Genomic DNA, 26,306 nt, shown 5'->3' with positions numbered 1-26,306 from the left:
CTAAAAATATGTCTATTCCGTTTCAATTGCATTCATGTGTTTACATAGATAAGGAAAAAGATTACAAAACCCCCAAATATCTTTATTCTTTTCTCCTGTCCTCATTTCTAATAAAAAAAATTATATATTATTAAGAAAATTATGAACTTTATAAATCCCTTTCCCAAAGCAGGCACAATGTGCTTTTAATTAAAATTTAGATAATTTATTTCAATATAGTCTTATTTAACTCTTATAGAACACCTAGAATGTTTTCTGAGGATATTACAGGTCATTTATAATTCCATTTCATTTAATTTTTTTCAAAGTTTCATTGTAATGATGCAAGTCATGTTATCATACTTTGAAAACAAAGTATTTTTCTTTGTCCGTCTGTCTCTTTTGAACCATGTCAATATGACAGTATTTTCTTTTGTTTCACATTTTAACATTAGCAATTTATTTTATTCTTCTCTGAAGCAATCCTTTATCTCGGGTTCCACTTTGGTACACAGTAGGGCTGGGCCATATCATACCGTTCACGGATATACCGGTATAATGTTGGGCAATGATAAGAAAATGAAATATCGCGATAGAATATGGGTAAAACATGCATGCGCAGTACCTTTGTTTTCATACGCACATGGCGGAAAAAAGCATGGCGGTGATGGAGAATGAGAAGGGCAAAAGCGGATCGTTGAATGAAACAGATGAACCAGAACTGGTTTGTAAAAATGCTGCAACTTCAGTGGTGTGGAACTGGTTTAGCTTTCGTCCGTCAGATACACAACAAAGCACTGTTTTTGGTAGAGCATGCTAGCGGGTCGTCGTTATTACCGTGTTTTTTGGAAAATACGGCACACTTAAAATCAATCCTTTGATTTTTCTGAAAATCGACAGTGCCCCTTATAATCCAGTGGGCCTTATGTATGAATTCTGGTTGTGTTTACTGACCTCGAAATGATTTTATGTGGTACACGGCGCTCGAAAATCTGTCAAATGTTTTAGTACAACTTTGCTAAGCTACGAACCTGCACTGCTTGATGGATTGTCGGAGCATTACGGCTATCGTAGGCAGGAGCCTCGAGGAGTGATACATACTGTGCTTCAACATAATATTAACGTATTGTGTGTGTGTATAACCTCTTTTTAAGTTTTGTGGATATTATACGAGGTTATGCTGAGGATATGTCGGCCAATTTCCACTGGAAATGCCTTTTGGTTAAACTGTCAGCAAGGAATTTGCATTTGCACTGTTACATTTTTATATGACTTAAAAAACAGCTGCTGTATATTGTGATAAATATTTTTGGTCATATCGCCCTGTTCTAGTACACACTGCATCTTCAAGGAGCAGCATTTATAAGCTGGCAGAAAATGCACACAGTGTTGGAGGGCTTTATAACCCACTCCCACTTAAGTGTGGTGGGTTTGAAACGGCACTTAATATGGCCGACCTTCCACATGAACTTGCAGATAGAGTGTGTAAGGGAGGATGAACACATGGTTTTAGAAAGCAGGCTGTGTCTCTGTATTAGTAACTTCCTGTTTTATTCTGATAATCACCTGAAATCATATCTCTGCTGGTTTTGCTTCTGCTTTTTTTTTAGTCACCATTTCTGATTTTCTGTGTTGCCCATTTCTTTCTTTTCAAGTGCCATCCTTTAGTGTCGGTCCTTTGTCTTCCTTTCGTTTCTTCCTGGTACTCGTTCTTACTTTTTGGTTTTTCTCTGTGGATGTTTTTGGTAGTTTTATCTGTTCTTTCCTGGATCTCTTGCTGCCTTTTCATTTGATTGTTTATTTTAACCTGATAGTTATTCATTTTATTTTCATTGCCACTTTATTTGTCAGGGACCATGTACAAACAAACTAGAAAAAAAAAACAGTACTTTCCTAAGAGAAAAGATGCATTGTACCAGATTTAGCTGCTGGATAATTTCCATCTGCTGTCTTGCATGTCAAATAACAAATAGAAAGAAATATATAAAAACACATCATCAGTAAGTATATTACACTCCCCAAAACACATAGGCTACAGTCTGTGTATTTGTGGAATGGAAAAAACTAATGAATAGCCACACAACACTGTAATTAAAAGTCAACTTAATAATGCCCAACTGCTCTGAACATTAAAACCTAACATCAAATTTTTTTGTTCTGTGCTGAGGAAATCATAGAAGTTGTAAAATAAGTCATCCCTATAGGACTTACTATATAAGTTAAGCTGCAAAATGCTTAATTTTATTGCTGGCATGCTGTAGACATACAGGAAAACAGTAGATATATGGCAAATCAGTGTGATGAACTGATGCTGTGAGTGTATAGCACCATGAAATTGGGCACAATCTGGAAAGAAGCTCATAGTCACTTTCATGGTACATGCAATGTGTATCCAATGCAGAGTGTGAACATTACCCTGGTCACTCATGCAGTCAGTTGTGACACCGAAGACACTTGGTCAGGGGTTAGACAGAGGTAGGCTGTGCATGTTTGTTATTGGTTAAAAATGTAAATGAAAAAATAAATGGAAAAAATAAATTCAGAGTACTAGTACAGTTAAGCAGTGGATCCTGTATGTACCGGATCTGCCATCTTTCTCTGCAGTATCTCTTTATGTTATCGCAATCTATGATAAATTGCAACCTACAATCGTTGAAATGAAATAGTGTGAAGTGGAATACACGTTATTTTCTTCTGTTTAATCAAACGAACCACTCCATTAAATAACTGATGCATTAGTTTTTATTTTTTGGCTGTTGAAAGAGAACAAGAGAAATGACTCAGTCTTCTGTAGAGCCAGCTCCTCAAAGAAGACTTTTCAATTTCAGCCTCCAATTTCCATGTTTCCCTCGAATGAAATACTTGTATAGTGGATAAAATAGGCCGTGTCTGCACCAGTGAGCTTAGATGGGCTGTTGTGTTACCGCCAGACTTATGTTCAGTAAGAGTGTTGCTTTTTTGAGCAAAGTAATCACTCATGTAATTAATCTAGAGAAAATGTGAGGAAAATAACCCAGATCTGTCGTGGAAACACCAAGTCACTCCTTGGGATGTTTGATTTAATTCATTCTGCAGAGAAATGGATATGGTGCTCTGCTGCTTTATACTTGAAACATAAATCAAACTAGTGCATCTGGGAAACAGTGACAAGAAAAAGTTTTTTAAACTCGCAGGATTTCTGTGTTGATTACTGAGAAAATGTGCTAAGATTTTTATCTTGGTCACAAATCTAAATACATTCTTATCTCATAACAGACAAAATTTGCAGTTGCTGTTGGATTCTCCTCTTTTATAACCATTGTGTTGATGTGTGTGTGCGTGCGTGCGTGCGTGCGTGCGTGCGTGTGTGTGTGCGTGCGTGCGTGCGTGTGTGTGTGTGTGTGTGTGTATGTGGTTTGAGTCATTTTTATGTTGCATTACTCAGTCCCTACTAAGCAGGTCCTGACTTTGCCCTAATGTTTTTCAGTAAAATGTGTTACAATTTTGATTTGCATCACTTCGTCAATGACTAGGACAGATCCAGGCTGTTGCATAACATATCAGTAAACCTCGTCTGTACTTTGTGATTGGGAAAAGGTTTTGGTGCTACATTAGATTTTGGGGGTTTGGGTTGTTTTTACCGCTCCAGAAAGGGTCACCTCTTCAGAAATCTCAGCTCATATACAGTTAGATCCATATATATTTGGACACTGACATACGTTTTGTTTTTTACCTGTTTACTGGAACATATTCCAGTTATAGTTATATAATGGACATGGACATGATGTGTAGACGCTTAGCTTTCATTTGAGCGTTTCCACAATCAAATAGGATGAAGGGTTTAGGAGTTTCAGCTCTTTAACATGTGCTACTCTCTTTTTAAAGGGACCACAAGAAATTGGAAAATTGACTCAAAAGTTATTTCATCGGCAGGTGTGGGCAATTCCTTTGTTATTTCATTATGCAGATAAAAGGCCTGGAGGTGATTTGAGGTTTGGTGCTTGCATTTGAAAGATTTAGCTGTGAACAGAAAACATGCGGTCAAAGAAGCTCTCCATGCAGGTAAAACAAGTCATCCCTAAGCTGCAAAAACAGAAAAAATCCATCCAAGAAATTGCTACAGTATTATGAGTGGCAAAATCTACAGTTTGGCACATGCTGTGAAAGAAAGAAAGCACGCAAAACTCAGCAACGCAAAAAGACCCGGACGTCCACGGAAGACAACAGTGGTGGATGATCGCAGAATCATTTCCATGGTGAAGAGAAACCCCTTCATAACAACCAACCAAGTGAACAACACTCTCCAGGAGGTAGCCGTATCGATATCCAAGTCTTCCATAAAGAGAAGACTCCATGAAAGTAAATACAGAGGGTTCACTGGAAAGTTAAAGCCACTCACGAGCCTAAAGAATAGAAAGGCTAGATTGAACTTTGGTTAACAAAAAAAATAAAAAAATTTAAAGCCAGCAGAGTTCTGGAAAATCATTCTTTGGACGGATGAGACCAAGATCAAACTCTACCAGAGTGATGGTAAGAAAAAAGCATGGAGAAGGCGTGGAAGAAGCTCATTATCCAAAGCATACCACATTATCTCTAAAACACGGTGGAGGCAGTGTGATGGCTTGAGCGTGCATGGCTGACAGTGGCACTGGGACACTAGTGTTTATTGATGATGTGACACAGGACAGAAGCAGTCAAATGAATTCTGAAGGTAGACATACTTTCTGTTCAAATCCAGCTAATGCAGTCAAATTGATTGGGCGCCATTTCATAATACAGATGGACAATGACCTAAAATATACAGCCAAAGCAACCCAAGAGTTTATTAAACTTCTTGAATGGCCAAGTCAGTCACCTGATCTTAACCCATTTGAGCATGCATTTCACTATTTCACTTGTTGAAGACAAAACTGTGGACAGAAAGGTCCACAAATGAACAGCAACTGAAAGCTGGCAGCGCATTAAAAAGGAGGAAACCCTGAAATTAACATTTTATTTTCAGTTATGTGATTTGTCCAGTTATTTTTGAGCCCTTTACCGAGCCCCTAAGATCGCATTTGAGGGCTAGCTCATTTTGTATTGTGTCAACAAGGTTTCTTTTCAGATACCATACCTATATGTGGATTTCTTTTAAAACTGTGATACACAAGTGACAATGTAACACTGTCTGGACAGCTATGGCTCTGGGGATAGATTAGAGTAAGTTGTCCACCGATCTGAAAGTGTCTCCTACAGCTTACATGTACAAGTGACTTTTAACAAGACACTAAAACTCAAAATGTCTCTGTGTCTGTCATGTTTGAGTGTGTGTAATAAATAAATTGTTGTTTCTGTAGAACAATATGCTATAAGGATGCGTGGGTGAATGTTGCTTGCATTGTAAAGTGCTTCTACGGGTCAAGAAGACTAGCAAAGTATTACATAAATGCCAATTCACTGCTGCAGCATAAGAATAAATAGCCTAATTCTACAATGTCTTCTATTTGTTAAGTCATTTGGATAAATAAGTACACAAGCTAGAGGAAACATTAAAGATATATATGTGTTCTTTTGCAAGAAAAAAAAAGAAATACAGTCAATTTTCATGTGTTTAGATTCCAGTGTATATGTTGACATACCAACAATAAAGCCAGCAATTCTCAAGAGGTCTTTATGTCATTATATAGTTGCTATTTCAAGGCAACACTCCATATAAATTTCTTCAACAAAAGTGAAATTTGCTCCTCTGATATGATGCCTCACATATAACAAATATAACAATATCAGACACAGAGAAATCTTCTGTCAGGGACACATCGGCATGGCCTAAATTGGGACACTGCTTCCATTTGCAAAGTGCAATTATGAGTGTTTTTAGACATCCTACTTACATGTCATCTGTAAACCAACGCAAAGCCAGCACTTCCAGACCACAGATATTTGTCACACCTACTGTAATGCGCCATCGAGCTGGTGAGGCAGAGGGGCCCAGGAGGGGAATCAAGGAATCTGTCGAATTAATACATGCAGTGAAGATTCCTCCTGTCATCTCAGCTCTCTTTTACCACTGGCTTTTAAAAGCCATTTAGAGGCAGCAACTGAACAGGACAGACAAGCTTGACAGCGACTCCTTAAAGAGCATCTGTCTCCTTTAACACTTAAATAAACTATGATACTGTCTTTTACACACGAGCTTAATTTTAATTAATGAATTGATTTGTCTTGTCAGTAAATACAGCCAAATTGCCTAAAATATGCCAGAAGCAATATATCTGAATATATATATCCTCCTATAAGACATATTGCAGGCTTTACATCACTTTGGATAACCCCTCTCTTAATTAGAAATGTGCTCAACATTATAAACCATTATAGCTTTTGATGCAGAAGAGCAGTCAGAATTATTTTTCAAGCTGTTAGGATCAAGTTGACAAACTGGAAATCTGGACTTACTTTGTTCACTCATGGGGACTTTGAAACAAGTTTGATGCATGGTGCACATTGTAAAAGGACAAAAGTTTCATGTTTCCGAGTGCCATTGCGGAACAGAAACTGTGATGGTCTATCACAGCAGGGTTTATCCAGATAACAAGCAGATGACTGCTTTTCTTTAGCTCCTTTAAACTTTTTTTGCCTCCTCCCAACAAGCAACAATTTAAATGAGCTATTTCCCGTACTAAATATATCTGCCGTTAAATTACAACTCCTTGCTGCATTTCATAAAGCAATACATGCTGGAAAAGATGTGCTTAAAAATAATGCAATAATTTATATCTTAGATAAGGAAAGAGATCTACATTTACTCCTTCCACCGTGCTGCTGTAAACTACCTGACAATTGTTCATTAATGATTCCCAGTAAATTCCTTAAAATGGTAATTTGTCATCCTGTCACTTCATTTGTGACCTAAAATTCCTCACTAGAGGCATCATCAAATAAATTAATCACTACCCAGGATCCATTTCTCCCCTGTGCGTGCTATTATACCCGGCTCTCTTGTGTTTCTCTTCATTTACATATATTTAATGGCCCAGTTGTGGTTGGTTGTGCCATGCGACTTGCACAGCTCATGTCAGGTGAAATATTCCGACTGCCACAGTCTTTAACAGTGCGAACCATGTCTTGTTCATTTTCCTTGAATACCTGAAACACAGGAGAATAAAGAGAATTAAAGACATTTTATGGAACAGTAAAATCAAAAGTGCACATTTTGCAGGTTTCTGGTTGGGGAATTGCACTAATAAGATGACACACTTTTCAGAAACGCGTTATAACAGATGCATTCTTTTTTCTAAAACACACACAGCAGATCTTTAGAACGTTTACACAGCTGCTTATAGCAAAAAGAAGCTCGGAAAATTAAATACATACGTTATCTACACAATTTAGTTTTATTTAATTGCATCTCATTACAGCACATGTGTACAGTACATTACCCACCAGACAGATTGCTTTGTTGTGTGCCTTGGCAAAATTATGAGGTTCAGCGTGAAGCTATGATCACAGACAGGACTGAAATACAAAAAATGCTAATTTCAGCACTAAAATGGCCAAAGAAAGATCACAGTGAGATTCAATTTATCATTGTTCCAAATTTTATTAAGCTGTGCAGAAAGAGAAAATTTAGCTACTCTTTGATTAACATGAAATCATAGCCTCTCAGCATCTTGAGAACATCATCTGCTCAGTTAATTACCTTTTTCTCTTAATAGGATATTCTATCAGCCAACCAAAATTTATGTTTAGTTTATGTGCCGAATTTCATCACATTTCCAAAATGGAGGCATCTTGTAGTTTTTCATACATCATGCTCAAAGCTGTTTGTTTATGTTTAATCCGTTAAGTGTTTTGAAAGCTTCAAGATTAACAGTGTTTAAAACTGTTTAAAAGTGTTGTTTTGGTTTTTTTTTTACATTCTCTTAGGGGTGCATGCAAATATATTCAATTGTTTTCTGATTTTTTTTGACAGATAAAAAACAGCCCAATTATTTTTATGAGCTGAGAGCTTGTCATGTTTTGAACTTCCATCCTCATTAAGGGTCCCTAACACCAGAGGACATGTGAATGTGCTAGGAGCACTACCAGAGAAAACAACAACCCCATGCTGCCAAAAGGATCCTCTCTCGCCCAGCCACCCTGTTAGAACCTCACAGCCCGTTTCAAATGAAATTAGCATAATTAAGAATTAACATGCATTAATTGTGATGCTTAATGCAAACTGAAGCTAAATGTGTCACTTACTGTAGATAAGCTGCTAAATGCTTTGTCACCTCCTCAGTAGTGCTTTGGGTGGCAGAAAATGTTTGGCCGACAACTACTGTAGGCAGATGCAAGACCAGAATATTACACATTGCATGCTCTTTATTACAAAGTACAGTTTACTTTTTCAATTTTTCTCCTCTACTTGATGTGATGCCCCTGTTTGCATGCTTTTTGGGGTTGCTGTGCCAAGCCAAGTTGTGTAAAGGCTTCTGCTACTTTTATGTCTGATAATCCTACTTAGGCTCTTCTTGAGCAGGCCCCACTTCTCTCCATATACGGAACACTGGAGTGGGTAAAAAAACAGAAAAGAACATTAACATTACATTTGGAATTTATTATCAGGCACACATCATTTTATGTCATGAAGTGATCCAAAAATATTTCAATTTCCAAGTCTTTTTTTTCTTCTTCCAACAGATGGCGATGTGCTCCATTTGCCTTGATGACCCTTCACCTCCCATCTTGTGTAGCTGAACATGAATCACAGTTTTTGACAGGTAAATAAACAAAGATCCATTCGGTTGTAAAGACTGGCTGGCATGCTTGTATTTTAAAAGAAAAAAAAATATCAAGCAGCGTATTGATCAAGGACGTTTGTGATGTTGCAGAGATGGATTTATGACAAAGGAAGAAGAGACTTATGAAGTGCTGATTGGTGTAACCAGGACTCAACCTGGCAATAAAGTCTGGCATTTGGAGAGTACAGAGTGTGCGGAGGGTCATGCTGTACTTTGCCACTTTGAGTGGTTGTGGAGCTGTCCTTTTGGCTCTTGCTCTGTGGTCTGTCAGATGGAAGACTGATGAAAGAATGATCAAGGGAGATCAAAAAGATTTTTCCCGAAACCTCAAAAATGGCTGATGTACCAAACCTGTAACACTGCTGGACATTTTTCTGCAGGAGTTTAGTGTGGAAGTGCTCTGTGGACATTGCTGTTTTTAGATTGCTTTCATTTAAAACATGATATAGGCAACAAATTGCAATAGGGTGTACTGTGGCATGGGGATACTGTTGGAGTACTGTGTTTAGCTGGTTGTAATTCCTTGTATATTTTTATATTTTAAGTTTACAATAAGGTGACCCAACAGTCTCAATAGCTGTTGGATAGATTGCTCTGAATTATTTTAAAGACATGCATGGTACCCAGGAAGATAAAGTGGTATCCAGACTATTTAGTGCAGCCAGGTTCATTTTGGGTTTTACATGAAGTGTCTCAACCTGGACAACAACAACACCTACGCCAGAATGCTGTTTATAGACTTCAGTTCAGCATTCAATACAATCCACCCCTCACAACTCATCAGGAAACTGACAGACCTGGGTATCAGTTCCCTCATCTGCAAATGGTTACTGGACTTCCTGACCAACCGCCCCCAACATGTCCGGCTGGATAACCGCTGCTCATCTACCATCACAATGAACACCGGTGTACCACAAGGCTGTGTGATGAGCCCTTTCCTCTACTCCCTCTTCACCCACGACTGCAGACCTGCTGATGGTTCCAACACCATCATTAAGTTTGCAGATGACACCACGGTGATTGGCCTCATCAGTGACAACGATGAGGCCGCCTACAGGGAGGAGGTGGATCGTCTGGCTGAGTGGTGCGACAGAAACAACCTGCTGCTTAACACCGAGAAGACCAAGGAGCTCATCGTGGACTACAGGAGGAATGCTGACCCACATCCACCCATCCACATTAAGGGGACGGCTGTGGAGCGTGTGAGCAGCTTCAAGTTCCTGGGAGTCCACATCTCCGAGGATCTCACCTGGACGACCAACTGCTCCAAGCTGGTCAAGAAGGCTCACCAGCGCCTCTTCTTCTTGAGGACTCTGAGGAAGAACCACCTGTCCTCAGACATCCTGGTGAACTTCTATCGCTGCACCATCGAGAGCATCCTGACCAACTGTATAACAGTCTGGTACGGGAACTGCTCTGCCTCGGACCGGAAGGCGTTGCAGAGGGTCGTGAAAACTGCCCAGCGCATCGCCGGAGCACCACTTCCTGCCATAAAGGACATCTACAGGAAGCGGTGTCTGAAAAGGGCTGGGAAAATCATCAAAGACCCCAGTCACCCATCACATGGACTCTTCACCCTCCTGCCCTCTGGGAGGCGCCACAGGAGCCTCCGGACTAAGACCACCAGGTACCGGAACAGCTTCTTCCCCACAGCTGTCAGACTCCTGAACTCTGCCTCCTGACATCTGACCCACGTTAAACTCATGGACTGAACATACACACACCCACAATGGACAACTGTACCCTCAAACACAATAATAACATGGACTGAACCACCACTCACAACCACTAGCACTTTATATAGCCTCTGTAGAAACTATCTACACCCTCACTTATCTTAACTGCACTACTGTATAGCTCTGTGTAAATAATCATTCTGTACATTCGATAATCTTTAATCCTACAACTGTTTACAACTTGCATAGTTCCCATTTCTGTATAGCTGTATATCCCAGATTCTGTAAAGTTATTTATTTCATTTCATATTCTGTATAGTTTTTCATATTTATATCCTGTTCATATCCTGTACATAGCTTGTACTCACTACAGCCTGTACATACTTATAGTTATAGAATATTCACAACATACTTCATACCGTGTACATTATAACATACCATAATAGACCCATTTCTGTAATATACTCACATATCTATATTATTGCTAATATATATTGTAATATATCTATATCACTAAAGCACTTCTGGATGGATGCAAACTGCATTTCGTTGCCCTGTACCTGTGCATGTGCAATGACAATAAAGTTGAATTCTATTCTATTCTATTCTAAATGCCATAACATGCTGACATACTAAACTATTAGGATTTTGAACACTGTAATCATTACCAATTACCTTTTAACATATTAGCCCAGTGACTGTAAGGAGAGCTTTACCTTCTAAGTAGTTTTTTTTAGTGTTAAATAACTTCATTTATCCAAACTGCTGACAGTATCACTATTTCAGTTATTTAATCTGTGAATTTTTTCAGGAGCGATGTAACCAGTGTATAAAACTTCATAGTTAGTGCATGACTTTTCTTTGCAAAACTACCATTCTATACCTTTATTTTGCAAAAAATACATCTTTCTCATCCACTGCACTACTGAATGTTTTCTCTTTTCGAACAAAGGAGAGGAGCTGTATGTTTGCAAAGAGCTGGGTGGGTTGTTTTTTTAACATTAATCTAGATTTAATATACATTCCAAAATGCATTTTCCCTATTAATTAAAAGTAAACCATGTATTGTATGGTACATTATCCCTCTAACGGCCCCATGTGGAGATTATGAAGTGGAAAACTAATGGTGCAGACTTTAGCATTTGGGTTTTGTCATTTACATATCTGTAAGGGGATGTCGATGTATGTGCAAATAAGCAGAACTTTATGTGTCCCGTGCTTTCTCTGCCGCCACCTTTGTCCTCCCCTTCCCCTCCCCAGTTTACAGAGGAAGTCAAAGAAGAAGTGTTGCCTCTCTCCCCTCAGCTAGAGAAGGTAATGAGATTCTGTGCACCCTCTATTACGAGGAGGATGAGAAATCTGATTATTAAGGAGAGGCATGTGGCAGTAAGAAAAATCTGTTTGTTTTTTTTCTTATTGTATCACCCCAAGAAACAAAGGTGACCCCCATGTTCCATTCATTAAATCTTGCCTCCTCTAATTTATCAAGGTAAACTATCACAGTTTCTGCTGAGCTAATCAGAAATGGGAAAACTTGTTAGGTGTGCCTCAAAAGGACACATCGCAGGATTTGGATATCACTTCACATACTGAGTAGGGCCTAATTCATGCTTCCTATTGCACAATATATGTTTTTTGGACATTTGCATGAGCGCATTGTGCATTTTTTTCCACACAGGATACCTTAGGACAATGAGAATGAATTATGACCTCCATAACAGAACAAGTGTAATTATTTCAAGGACACAGAGTTGCTGCAGGTGTGTCTTCTGATGCAAATATCACAGAAAATAGAATTTTTTTGCGGTATATTGTGAGCCCACACTTATTGTTATTTATGGTAAAATTTCAATACCCAGGGACTGCAAAATTGAATTTAGCCACGAGAGAGGCAGAGAGAGAGGGATTCACAACAGAATCGTTATTACTGTTTGTGTTAATATTTGTCAAATATGTCATTCTCATGCGCTTAAAGAATAATTGTGTTAATGTGCTACAAATAATGTGAACTATGTTTGTAGATTAAAAAAATATTGTCTGCGGTCCCTGCATGAGACACGCATGTATCAAAACAATGTGCAAAACATAAGGTTCTGCTTTAAAAAAAAAAAGCATGCCCCTTGAAGTAAAAAGGAGGAGAATCTCATTTTTTATGGTCCGAGAGTTGTTAAGAGCTATTTAGAGCTCTTTGGTGTGAGGGGGTTTTACCTTTGAGAGATGTGAAAAATGTCCCACCCATCAGCTAAGCTGAGTCATTGCTGTATGCCTAACCAGCAACGACTCCTGCACGTCCCTCCCCACAAATGTCACATGAGCTTATGTCAGGCAGCACTTGTGGCAAAGGCACTATACGGGGAAACAAATTAAACTGATTAGTTTACACAAGAAAGTGATCTATTTGCTAAGGAAGAGGGTACAGGTGTAAAACCAAACCTATGGTGCAGGTTTTCTAAACTGTGTTTTCACTGACTCTTGTTCCCTCGCTGGTAGGAAATTACTATATGTTTAATTTATTTCAGAAAATTTAAAAATGATAGGCTTTTCTAACTTTCTAATCTGTAATAAACACAGTCTAATAGGCATATTTTTAATCCTATTGTGAGCCGATTAGACGCATGAATTCTGCAGGAGCCAGTGAGAAATTGGTATTTATTACTGAACTTGTAATCACACCACCAACCTGTCTCTGCAGCCCCTTGCCTTCTGACTAAGGCCGTGATGTGCACAGCAGGCTCACAAAGCTGCAGCCCCGGTTCAAATGACCCAGCTTAGCAAGCATGGCTGCTGTGACCCTCACATGACAAAGCCCCTGTGTAATTAATATGCACAGTGAAATGCTCCCTGCACAGCCACTAAAGCGATTGGAATCGTGCACAGGAAACATGTAATGGTGGATTCTCCATGGTGCATGGTTTAGTCAAGTGGCATCTGATTGCGAGCAAGTTCTTTTTTCTTTCCCGTTTTTTTTTTCCTTTTAACGTGCCTTAAGATTGAGATTAAGACTTTCTCCTCAAAGATGCAAATTAATCTTTAAAACTGGACATTTCCCAACATGGGGAGCTCAGTGGGGTGACGCTCTAGCCCACCGAGTTCATTTTAATCCCTATGGGCAATTATACTTTCAAATGATATCCCGAAGTTAAATCATGTTCACACTTAATTCATTTAAACACTACATTTTAGGCATGAAAGTCTCCTTGTCCTTCTCAAGACAAAACTGTTGTTTAATAGGATACAGTAGCCTCAGTGATAAGGATAGTTATGCTTTGTGCTGTTGATTAATTATGTGTTCTTTTTATTTTGTTGTTTATGTTCGTGTATGTGTGTGGGAGGCTAGATAAGGCAGATGATCAGACAGTACGGCACTCGGATGACATTTCTTTGTCTTTTCATATTTGGCTGATGGGATCGCATGTGTGAGCGCTGGCTTTATAGGCTTATTGTAAAAATAGCCAAATCAAAGATGGGCAGGGTCAGCAAAGAGAGTTAGCCTTAATGCGGCTGCAACTCTTCCCTCAAATCCAGATGTGCGATTTTGATTAAGGATGTCATTCCCCTTATGAGAAAGGGAAAACAAATTGATTCTGGATGCTGCTTAAATGTTTATTGGCGTGGTCACTACGGTATCCGCAGAAGTACCGTAGCTGTATTTTTTTTTCCTAATTCAGAGTTAATTAATGATATGTGTGGACTATTGTTCCTCATTTTATAATGAATACATTACTGTACTGTCACTGACTCCATTGTGACAAATAGGTGGGTGGATGGATATAAAAAACATACATTGGTGGCTGCCAAGGGGTTAGATTTTGAATTAATTGAGGGAAATGAATTCAGTAGTAATAGGCCCTGACAGCAGACTGTGGCAGTTGTGATGGCAATGATTGATTGCTGATGCACACGCAGGCTTATGACAAACAATGCTTGTTTTGCACCTGATGTATTTTAAACCCTACTTGTGTGTTCATTAAAAATAAATACATAAAGTGACAAATAAATATACAGATTTAATTAATGACAATATGAAAATGTGTTCTTTCCTAGATTTGGAGTCTTTTTTTAAGGCATCCTTTGCTGTTGTTGCTGTGAAGATAGTGTATAGTACTAAGCTGAGTGCTTTCAGGGAGGCGGACTGGCCACCTCTATCCCTGACCCATTTGAGAGAGGGAGCCCTATCACAGCTCTCATCACGCTCTTGTAGTCAGAGCCTTCTGACAGCGGCGTAATGCTGATCAGATAGCTGTGTGGAGTCATTGCTTACATGTGTCACAACCACAGTCCATGATCATGTCAGAGTCATGCTGGGCGCCAGAGCCAGGCTCAGGGCTCAGTGGACCTGGCTGGTTTTGCAGCTGACATTTCCCCAGCATGACCAAGCTAGTCGAGCTCCAGTCACAGCCCCAGCTAATGCGCCTTTCATGGGCCCCGCAGCTCAGCGCTGGCAGCTGGAACGTGGGGGCACAGGTGCTGCCAGTCCCTGTTAGCTTTACAGTACCTCCCGGTGAGTCATAAACAATCCCAGCACGTGTCGACTCTGATACCTCTGCTTATTAGAAGTGTAATGAAAACAGCACAAGTCTTTTGTGTGCGCAACTGTGATGGTGTTAGTCGAAGTAAAGTCCTGCCTTCTCTGCCTTTGATCGTTTTCAACCAGCAGCAGCAACAGTTCTGTGGAATCACGATAAATTTCACATTGTCAGTCAAATTTTGACAAAGTAGTTAGATTAGATGGCGCTGCTGCCACTTCATTTAATGTGAATTGCTACTTTTGGATGTCACATGCTTTGCCGTTGCTTTAAAAGACACATACTGATGGTTGTTGTTAATACAGCTAAACAGAGACTTGTGAAACATTCTTGTGAAACCAGATTGATTTATTGGTTCTTTGTGCTGGACACGATTATCTTCTTACTCTGGGGATCAGCCAGCTTCCCAAACAGATCTGGGTCCTGCCATGCAGTCATGACAGCTAAATTGCTTCACTCAAGAGGTTGTCCCCCCGTCCCTTTTACCATAGCCACTTGCAACTAGAGAGATATGTTATAATTGTGCCCAGAGGAACTTGTAAGCTATATTGTGAATCTCTTTCTCTTCCAGAGCACAGTCCTTTGTGGCATCTAAAACTGGGAGGAGGAGGAGGGCAGGAGATGTATTCCCTCTTTGTACGAAGCAATATTGGATCACAGTTTCATAAAGTAGAACACCGTTTAGAATCACTTATTTTCTCTAGAGCTTTGTTTTTCCTCTCATGGCAAATCTACTGTACTTGCTCGGCGGATTGTATTAGCGCTAACAGTCGACATAGTTCGTGAAAATGATAAAAAGCCCAGGTCTTGTTTAATTATTCATAAAAACTTGTTGCAATTTAAAGCTGTATTTCAGGGGTTTACCCCCTTTTCTGTGAGAAACTACCAGCTTTTGAAGTGATGTCTTTTTCACATCCCTGAGCATTTTTAAGTGCAGGTGAACACGTTGCTAGGAAGACAGAAGTAAGAAGGATCTATAAATGGCTTCTACTCCTTTGGTGTCTGCAGTGGAGGTGGTGCAGGGGAGGGAAAGGGTTACTCACTGACCATTAGTGTGCTCAAGTGCAGTACATTCTATGGCCTGTCAACTCCTCGACTAATGTGTGAGGAAATATCTCTATTTTCTCCCTCAGTGAAAATTACCTGGTCTGACATGACTAAGAGTACGCAATGTTTAGACATTTTCTTTCCTTTTTTTGTGGTCTTTCTTTTTTTCTTTTTTTTCTTTAGAAAAGGTGTCATGTTAAAAATGGTGACATTTCGTTTTAAATAAATAGCAATTAATATCCTAGAGAAATGAGAATTAAATGCAAAATTAATAGAAATATTGAAGTTTTTTCAAACATCTTTCCTTTCAATGCTGCAGTTGCAGTTGCTGTACATTGTAGTAATCAGAGCAACTAATAAAAACATAAATACAAGCTATGACAAAAGAGCTGTTTAGTTCTCTCCAACAAACTCCTGCCATAGGTAAAGCCACTTTGTTTGACTCTTTACAGGCTAACAAGTTGGAAAAACAGCCACTTATCCTCTTCTTTATGATGGTACTTTCTTACTGCTGTGTTTTTCTCCCAGTTAGATCAAAGAACAGGGAGGTTCTTGGAAAAAAAAAAACATACTACATCCTCATCACATGATCGTCGCGAACAACAATTGTCTCTAAGTAATGCTGAGTGGTACGTAACTAACAAATGAGCCTCTCCATGCTTGTATGTTGAGTTAAGAGGTGCCGAGTGGCGAACAGAGTTACGTGTTCAGGGGTTTTAACCCCTGCTGTTCCTGTCTGTCCAACATCCCCACCGCCACCTACCTCACCCTCTCGCCCCCGCCTGAGCCCCCTCTGTTTTCTCAGCGCTCCGTTTCTTCATAGAGCCAATACAAACAGCATTATTTATGCTCTGCAAAACACTCCTTAATTACTCATGAACTGGCACACGCTCCAGAGTCCGCCGCTCCCTACCTCCCACCAACAGCCATTAAACACTCCCTAAAAGCTTGCTATTTGATATTAGCACACTTGAGCCTTTGAGAAGAAATAAAAAAAATAAAAAAATAAATCTGCGAGTGATTTACATATGCACAGCAGCTGATATTTATACTTGGCGGCATGTCCCTGAAGGGCTTGTCTTATTACCTCCATCCTCGGGTCCTTGCACTGAGACCAGGAAGGAAGGCAGGTGATTAATTCTGTACTCATGAGAAGCCAACAAGAGAAGGTTTTTTTTTCTCCTCCTTCTTCTTTCTCTTGCTCCTTTTTTTTGGAAAACATTTGTTCTCTTTATTTTATGGTTTCCTTTGCCTTTTTATTTTCATATCTAATTTTATTGTTCCCTTTTATAAAGGTTTACGTGTGATTAAGTGGTAATGTGGTTTAGGTACACGGTTCACTGCATGTAGATGATGTTTTATCCACTAATAAACAGCTGTTTAACTTTTCCACAGTTGTGGAGACACTCTTGAGCAGTTGTGTAGAGCACATGATGTCTTTGTACTTTGTCACAACACTAAGAAGAAAGTTGTCATTAGACTTCTTGTTGCATTACAGTAACATATTTCATCCTAATGAGCTCTCAACCATCCCTTAGCGAATTTATGTTTAAATAAAATTCCTGTGCCGGATGTATGAAGTCTTTTTTTTATTTTATTTTTTACAATGATCCAGCTTTAAAGTTTATTAATTGATCATACAGATACTCTCAGATATATTGATAATGATGTCAAAGGCACACTCTTTACAGCACCTGCTCACAAGCTCACCCAGCAAATAAATCCAGTAGTATTTTTTATGCTTGCAGTTTAATTACCTGCACATGTTACTTCTAAAAAGCTGGCCAACCATTGAGCCAGATTATTATTATTTAAAACACCAAAACATAAATAAAATGTTCAACTTTGTCTCTAATTACAACATCAGATTGAAACGATAAAGCTATCAACTGCTCGCTCAGTGTGTTTAAAATCCTGCTGTCTAATTACTGCTTTAGTCCCATATCCCTATGACATGGCAGTGATAGATCATTATTTTTCCCTGCAATTTGTTATATTCTTTGCAATATAATTGGATCAGATTAATTATGATGATTAATGGATTCTTAGATTTCTGTGTGTGACCATTAATAGTAGAGGTTTAAAACAGGCAACACGTGCAAATTTAAACCACCAAAGCACAGTGGAGCTGCTTCTTGAACCTCTTTCTTCATCAAATGTGGTTGTTGTTTATTCTGAATGTTTTAAAATTGTATTGTGCTAATTTTGGGGGGGGGGGGGGCTACAAAAAAAGATTTTCCCTCATGTCTTGCAAGCATTGTATTAGTCCGTCAGCATCACTTGGTTTACTGCTGCATAATTTTAAAAAGGGACAGTAGTACTTTTGAGTTAAATTTCAATTTCAAGTTTATAACATGATAGTTTATTAATGAGAACTGAAACTGTTATCCAGTGCCCTAAATCTATATCATGGCTGCAATTTAGCTCTTCCAAAAAATACTGTCCAGTTATGGTGGATGGACAGTAGTCAATTCCCTGTGCATGGGAATGGCTCATTAACGGGGCGAGGCGAGCAGCGTGCGTTTGTATATGGCTGCCGTTGGTCGACGTGCAGAATGGATTTATGGTGTCACTCAGCCCTGGAGAACGACTAATGAGGGTGCGCAGGCTAGCAGCGTCCGAGTGGGGTAATTCCACCCACCATCCATCCAGCAGAGGGGGGTTGGAGCGAGGGGGATGGGGGAGTTGTGGAAGGAGGACACATCCCTCATTACGTGAGTGTCTCAGGAGCTTTCTTTAATATTTTAATAAATAACATCAGCCCAACAAGAAATTAATGAATAGTATCATTAATAATGAGCCCCAGCCTTGTAGTGATAGGACAGATATTAAATTGAACCTATGTGGGGAGATCTCCTGAGACTCAGGATTTTTCCAGCAGCAAACAAGGCCAGTGAATGAGGCAGCCGTCCCTCCGTGCCAACAGCTTTTACAACAGGTTGAAAGTAATAAAGGAGGATTTTCCCAGCGATAGAGTTAAGCCCTAGGAAATCTGCTCATGTAGATCGCTATGAAAGGCACAGCCAAATGTGATCCTTAATTAAACTTTAATCAAGATAATTCTGTTTGCAGGAGAAGTAGTTTAAAAAAGGTGTCCCCAGCCCCCTGTTTCCATCCAGTCAACCTTCCTGCTTTGTGTTGTAGAGGTCATAACCCCACTTATGTGCTTTTTAAACTTGTGTGTGTTTGTTTGTTTGTTCAGTTTGTTTTCATTTGCAAAGCCTGGTATTGTGTCTTTGTATGGTTTTGCTTTAGCTTTACATTTGTCAGGATTTGATATTGTCTTTCTTTGTTTGGTCTTAGAACGTTTTGCCACCCCCACCCAACATTAGGAGGGAAACCAAATGCTCTTCTCTGCTAGAATTAAAAATTAGCCGAGTTATTATAATACACTGTGCCTATGCAGCATACATTTCAAAACTGTGTAAGACTGACATCTGAAGAAAATAAACTTCTTTCAATTTTTAGGCCTGACAGGTTCAAAACTCTTTAATGAACAAGCAGAAGAAGCCGGCTACACCAGACTTTTACATTGCAGCGATCATGTGTGAGTAATGGCGTTTGTTTTGCATCTTCCAAATACTATTATTACTGATAGAAAAGTATTAATTTTTGTACAGATATCTTTTCATTGTAATATATGCCACTTTTTAGCTACTAAATCTCAGTTATGCCTATCTTATTAACATACTACACAAATGGTTTGGTAGCTATGCAACAACTTATCTTAAAGGTAAAATACATTAATTTACACAGAGCAGATTTAGGTCATGCCATATTCATTTACATAATAGTATGCATTATCATAGCAGATAGACTACAGTATGAGGCAAAGTGCTTACACTTAATCATTGGCGTGTTACCTTATTACATGAAAAGTTAATGTATGTTTGTTGGATTCTCTAATGTGTACAGTATGTATTCTTTTCCACTTGCCTGCTAAAAGATGATAATACACACTGAGACTACAGTAGTGTCTTGTGTTAGCTAGTTTTGGGGGAATTCTTTTAGATTTTTTTAAAGCTGTATATCACAAGATCATATTCATATAGTTTTATTTGGGTTTTTCTTTTATAACATTTTCACCGTTGCACTGGTTTAAATATGATTATGTCAGAGCACTTTGTATTAAACCAGAAAAGTTGTGACAGCTTTTTAAAAATCAATATAAATGGAAAACAATGATACTCAAATAACTTACATCATATATTCATTTAAAAACACTAAAAAACATTTTTATAATCTTCAAACTGAAAAATGTAATTGCTCTTGAAAACTGTTATTTTGTTATTTTTAATTAGGACAATGGCATATTGTTCCATCTACTGTGTTGCATGAGCTCATTGGAAAAAATGCTAAATGCTTTTCCCTTTTTTAAAAACAAAATATAATGTAAGGTGCCCATTAGTTTCAGGCCTCCGGTCCCTGTGTTTATTTTTATAACAGAATATGGTTTAGTGTTTTCTTGCAGAAATAAGCAAGGCCTTCCAGAAGCCTACGATGCTTCAAACCATGTAAATACTGTTCAGTGTTTAGGGGCAAATTTCCATAACATTTATACTAATGGACTTTCATACCATTACAGTTACTGGCCTTTGAAGTATGAGTTCATAACAGACTGAATACAGTAATCATGATTTCTTGAAACCGTTTCAAATATGAATATATCAAACCAAAACACAGTTTTATCTCCATTTTAAAGAGTTTGGGCATTTCTCACCCTGCTTCTACAAAGAAACATACTTTCTGGTGGTCCATTGTCACAAGGGGTCGCTGCAGCAGGTCACAGCAGGAGTTTTACAAATCTCATAAGCCCATATTTTATTTACAATAGAACACAGATTTTTTTTTTTTTAATGTTTGAACTGAGAAAATTTACCAGTTTAAAAAGAAGTAATTTAATGACAACATAAAGTTGGGATGGGGCAACAGAAGAAGAAACGGTTGGAGGAACATTTTCAGGTCATTAGGTTAATTGGCAACAGGTCGGTAACATGATTTGGCAGAAATAAATAACTTAAAGAGGCAGAGTTTGACATAAGGAAGGATGAGAAGAGGTTTGCTGATCCGCAAAAAAAAGTGCATCTACAAATTGTGAAACAATCTGAGAGTTCCTCGGTGTATGTGAAGACTTCGATTATCTATCTAATTAAAAGATTCTGAGGAGCTGGAGAAATCTCTATGCGCAAAGGACAGGCCAAAAATCTATACCGGATGCTTGTGATTTTTGGGCCTTGAGGCAGCGCTGCATTGAAAACAGTCACAATTCCGTAATGGAAATCACTGCGTGGGCTCAGGAACACTTCCAGGAATCACCATCTGTGAACACAGTTCATCATTCAATCCACAAATGCAGGTTAAGAAGAAGCCACATGTAAACATGAACCAGAGACCAAAAGTTAATTTAACTTGGATACATTGGAAAAATTCACTGTGGTAAGACAACTTGAAACTTGAAATTCTTTTTGGAAAAACATCGACATTGCATTTTTCTGGACTAAAGAGTAGACGGGAGCATCAAGCTTATCAGCACCCGATTCAAAAACCTACATCTCTGATGTTATTGGATGGCCATTAGTGCGCATGGAATTGGTAGTTTGCACATCTGGAAAAGCACCATCAGTGTTGAAGGGTACATACAGGTTTTAAAAGCAACATAGGCTCCCATCCAGATGGCTTCTTTTTTAGGGGAATGCCTTCCAGGTTTAAGCAAGACAATGCATCTGTTACAACAGGATGACTTTGCGGTTATTGACTGTTGATCAGCTAGGATCCTATAACAAGAATCAATTATTTTTGTAGTGTTTCAATTGTTTTTTTTCTTCTTTTTTTTCTTTTTTTTTTTGCTGTTTCTTTAGAATGCTCAAATACGTTTTTGGATGATGCCCATTAGACGATTGCAGAGAGCAACCTTCAGAGAACTGAAACTTCAACACTTTCTCATGAATATTTGACTATTTGATCTGTGAACAGGTGGTCACTGTTTCCAGTTAATTAATTCAATGGCATTTTTACTACCTCTGACTTGTTTATTGCAATTTCATATCAAATATACATTATCAATTTAATTCCTGTTTTTTTTTTTTTTACTAAAGAACGACTTTGTCTAAGAAGCTTTAATTAGTCATACGGAATTTCTCCCATGTGTAGTTTTGCTATGAATTGATCTATTTGAAGGTGAAGTCATTGCTAGCTTGAAACACCACTTTCAAAGTATTTTGCCAGCCCTGTAGATTTAGCAGCAAACGGTGTCTACTAACATAAGTTATAGAAAGTATTTATAAGCCTGTGCAACAGTTTACAGCCTCATGTCTGTTCTTTATGTTGCTTAGAGCCTGAAGATCTTCAGTGTTTAGTCCTTTTTTCTTGCTTATAAAGACTTTATTTTCAGCTTCTTTGTTTTTAAGGATGTTACATATGACAGGTAAAGAAATCCATGAATTTCTTACAGTTTTGTGTTTTAAAAAATGATTCTTAAATTATTGATAATCTTTAACAGACTGATGAACACCATCCATTATTACTTTTAAAAGCCTTAATCAGATGCTTTTGTCTGATAAACTAGGTTTTTCTTAGCATTACACAACTTTTCCTGCCCGTGTCCCAGTTTTTTTTTAAGTTTGCTGCAGGCATCAGTTTTGCTTGGTGTAAATTAAAAATTTAGATATTTGAATTTCAACGCAACTGTTTCCTGTCTTGGAAACAAAAATCTTTATTACATATTGACTTTATGGCACAGTAATAGAGCTTTAATTAAATATTATTGTAGTTTTGAATTTTTCTTTTAATATCCTTGAGCTAATACAACCAAACAGACACCTTTGAAAGTGCTGAGTTTTTTCTTGGAAATTTGGCTTGCCATTTCCGTTCTGTTTGGACCATATGTCCCTGCCACCTACAATATTTATTCATTCCCCACTGTATAAGAAAAATACCAGTTTTTCCTTCATAATGAAAAGTGGATTACTGTGAATCACAGGAAAGCATCGCCAGCTGTCACAGAGAAATGAGACCATGCTGGCCAGTGTCTATGATGATTAAAAAAAACATTTAGGAATTAATGATTAATTAGCTCGTATTTGTTTCTATGAAAAGCAGCAGTGGAACTGGTCAGTATAAGGTTATTAATGATCATATAAATAGTTCACAATGTTTATTATTAGTAACATTTGTTCAACAGGTGGAACTAAAAGTTTGGAAAACAAAAAATTGCACTGTATTTCTATACCGAAGTGTGGTGCAAAGATATTGATGAGAAGCTGTCCTGGTGTGTAGTGTGTAAAAAGGGACAGTGCTACTTCAGAGTTAAAGAAAAAAACAAAACAAAAACGCTGCAGTCTTCACCACCTGAAGAATTAGCAGTGGGGTTTGACTGATTACAGTGCAGCCACTGCTTGTTTGGTTGCCTCCTCTAAAAGCAATACTCAGCAGAACATTGCTTTTTCTCCTTCACATTGTGCTTTCTGCATGAGTAATTGCATCCTTGATTTCTGAGGTGCAGTTGTACAGCTTCCACAATAGAAAAATCATAAGATCATTAGAGGCTCCTACCCCTTGAAAGGAGTTGCTTTCATTGAGGTGATTTTTAAAATAGCTTAATATGAATAAAACATCTGTTTGTACAATAAAGAGGTTCACATCTCCATTTCTGTTAATAATACTATATTGAGCTTGCTGTATCAAGACTACAGCTATATTGAGCTACACTTGTTCAGCATGCTGTAGGAGTCTGACCAGACAAAGACAAATCACAAGCTCTCCAGTATCCATAGTGCTGTACATCCTTTAATCATAATGACTAAACAATGAACAACACTGGGCTCGTGGCATTGGATTAACAAAAGCAGCGAGGCTCCCTTTTTCCTCCTTCATGCTGCTGATGGAATGACTAATGGACGCGGGGTCACGGTGTAAAACTGTTGCCCCAAGGTCAGCGTACTGACACTTAATTGTTTGTCCTGTCATGTGTCACTTCCTTGAAATTTCATATCTGACCCTTGTTAGCCCCGAGTTTCTGTTTTAATCCCCAGTGTGACAGAAAGATCAGAACTGTGCTGTGATCAAGATGTGTCAGATTACTTGTGTTGGGTCCTGTCATTTTGATGCAATGCAGGCCCCAGATACTTCTCTGTCATGTGCAGACTGAGGCATTGTCTCGTTCTTTAAAGTTGTTTTCTTGATGTTTGTCTTAGGGCATCAACAACTTACTTGAAAAACTGGCTTAGATAGTTTAATGTACAGAAGTGCTTTTTTGTAGCTGAACACGGGTCACTGGGAATATTGTGTCTCCTTTCTTTTATGATTGTTAAGACAATACTTTTGCAAATTATTTTCCCAAATCAATCTCATCTATTACAATTACATTGTATGTACATTGTAATAAATTTTAGAAATTGTATTATTTAGGTCTGAAATTAAGTTCAGCATCTTTAATTTTATTTGTTCATGGGGAACATTATGCCCATTTCGATGAAGGTTTTATGCACCTTACCTCTTAGAGTTTTGAGGGAACAGCTAAAAACAATAGAAATTGGATTATAAATGGAAAGGTACATCAATCACAGCACACAGGTAATATTGCTTTTTCACCCGACAAGCTACTGCAGGAAAACGAGCTACTACATGAATCTTCAGTTAGTTAAATTCTGCATTTTATGGGCGGCCATTTTTAAAAAATTATATTTCACAGTTACACATTTATTCTGCGCTTGTTTGATCAATTTTTATGTGTGCACTGTAAACGTGCATCACAGTTTAAATAATCAGTGATTCGGCTCTGAGGGTTTTCACAGTCCGTAGCTTTGCAATGTATTTGGTGAGGGGTTGTTACAGATAAGTTGAGTGTAGGCCAAAATGAGTGTTTAATTCGTACCGGATGGGACTCACCACTGGTATAGGTTAGCTGGAGGTAAAGTGCTTTTTTAACCCATTGAAAAGATTATTTAAATTATCCTTATCCTTTTTTTAAATAAACCTTTGACATTTGACCTTTACATCAATTTTCATTTTCACCTGTCAACGGGCGTACACTTGTACAAACGTCTGTATATGCAGATGGGGCGATAATTCAAACATCTATCCTCTTTCAGCAACACACTAAAGTCTTACTGATGCTGTTATCTTCAGTTTGATTTAAAAAAAAACAACCATCTACTTATATAACTGATTTGTGCGACACATTTTTATCTTTTTTAATCCTGACCTATTTTGCAAACAAGTACACAAACTGAAACACCACAGGGCATTTACAAATCAGTCTAAAAATCCTTGCAAACTCTATTATCTGTAATTTATGATGTCTTTTTTTCCCCACTCCTGCAGTTCCCCATGTGCAACACTGTGAGGTTATCACCAAAGACTTAACAAATGATGTGCTTGTGTTTGTATGAATGTATTGATCAGTGGTGTATTTGGGCAGATATCTTTCTTTATTTAGGATGGCAGGCTTGCAGGCAGGAACGCTGTCTCTCTCCTTCATGCCATGTCTTCTGCTTTTTGCCTCACTGGCTTCCCTAACTGCCCCGCTTTATTGAATAAATTCAGGCTGTCACTTCCCATGCTGGTGGAATAACTCAAACACAGCATATAATAATACAGGAAAAGTAGGATAAAATAATCTTGTCATGGCTGTAAAAGTGATTGCTTGAAGCCATAGTCAGCAATCAATACACTAATTCCATAATTTATACTTGCAGCAATTGAGGAGGAAGGAAGCTCTGATATGGTATTTCTTGGCTCACTGACCAACTTTGACCTTCAGTAGAAGTGAAGAGTGGGATTATTGTGTTGTTGGGCTCAAAGAAATCACCTACAAGTGTTGAGAGGCAATGTCTGACATTTTATGTTCAGGTCCGAAACCTAAACTGATTAATTCTTGGTAAGCACCAGCTCTTGAGCTTTCACTATCTTTATGACAGCAAATCCCTGACACTCAGCTGACAGAGTGAAACGTAAAAGCTGGCCAGTGATTTTCTCTAACTTATTTCTTTTATCCTTTCTTTTTATGGAAGGGGAAGTACCTTTCTTTTCCTCCCTGGAGCAAGAAGATTTTTCACCAAAGCAGAAACTCATTATCAGTTCCTCATTCTGTCTGCTTCACTTTTCAGAGGTTGCCTTTCATATGCTACTTCAGTTTCCATTAATTATGTCTTTTTATGGGTCATTTCAGCCTCCACTTTATGGCTAAGACTGCATGCAGATAGTACCCAAGTAGATATTGCAGCAAACTACAATGTTTATTTGCATTTGCTCAGAAATGTTTCAACAGATCCCTCCTCAGAAGTGTACAACACTGCTGCTATTACTAGGGCAGGCCCCACATAAAATCCATGAGGAGCAGA

At 38.4% G+C, this 26,306-nt stretch overlaps 1 protein-coding gene across 14 annotated transcripts in view; it reads left to right on the top strand.

Annotated features, from left to right (window-relative positions):
* LOC143412997 (uncharacterized) overlaps positions 1-26,306 on the top strand; it is a 106,692-nt gene that overhangs the window by 40,746 nt on the left and 39,640 nt on the right. For 9 of the 14 annotated variants that reach the window (XM_076875067.1, XM_076875062.1, XM_076875068.1 and 6 more), the window contains one exon: positions 8,617-8,696. In XM_076875067.1, the coding sequence (XP_076731182.1) occupies positions 8,617-8,696 (80 nt within the window). Of the gene's footprint in view, positions 1-8,616; positions 8,697-8,807; positions 9,036-26,306 lie in introns of those variants that run through there. The other 5 variants (XR_013093550.1, XR_013093549.1, XR_013093548.1 and 2 more) reach the window with 1 other exon arrangement.

Source organism: Maylandia zebra, linkage group LG16 (assembly GCF_041146795.1).
Source record: "Maylandia zebra isolate NMK-2024a linkage group LG16, Mzebra_GT3a, whole genome shotgun sequence".
Classification (NCBI taxonomy): domain Eukaryota; kingdom Metazoa; phylum Chordata; class Actinopteri; order Cichliformes; family Cichlidae; genus Maylandia; species Maylandia zebra.
This window is presented reverse-complemented; position numbering and strand designations above follow the sequence as displayed.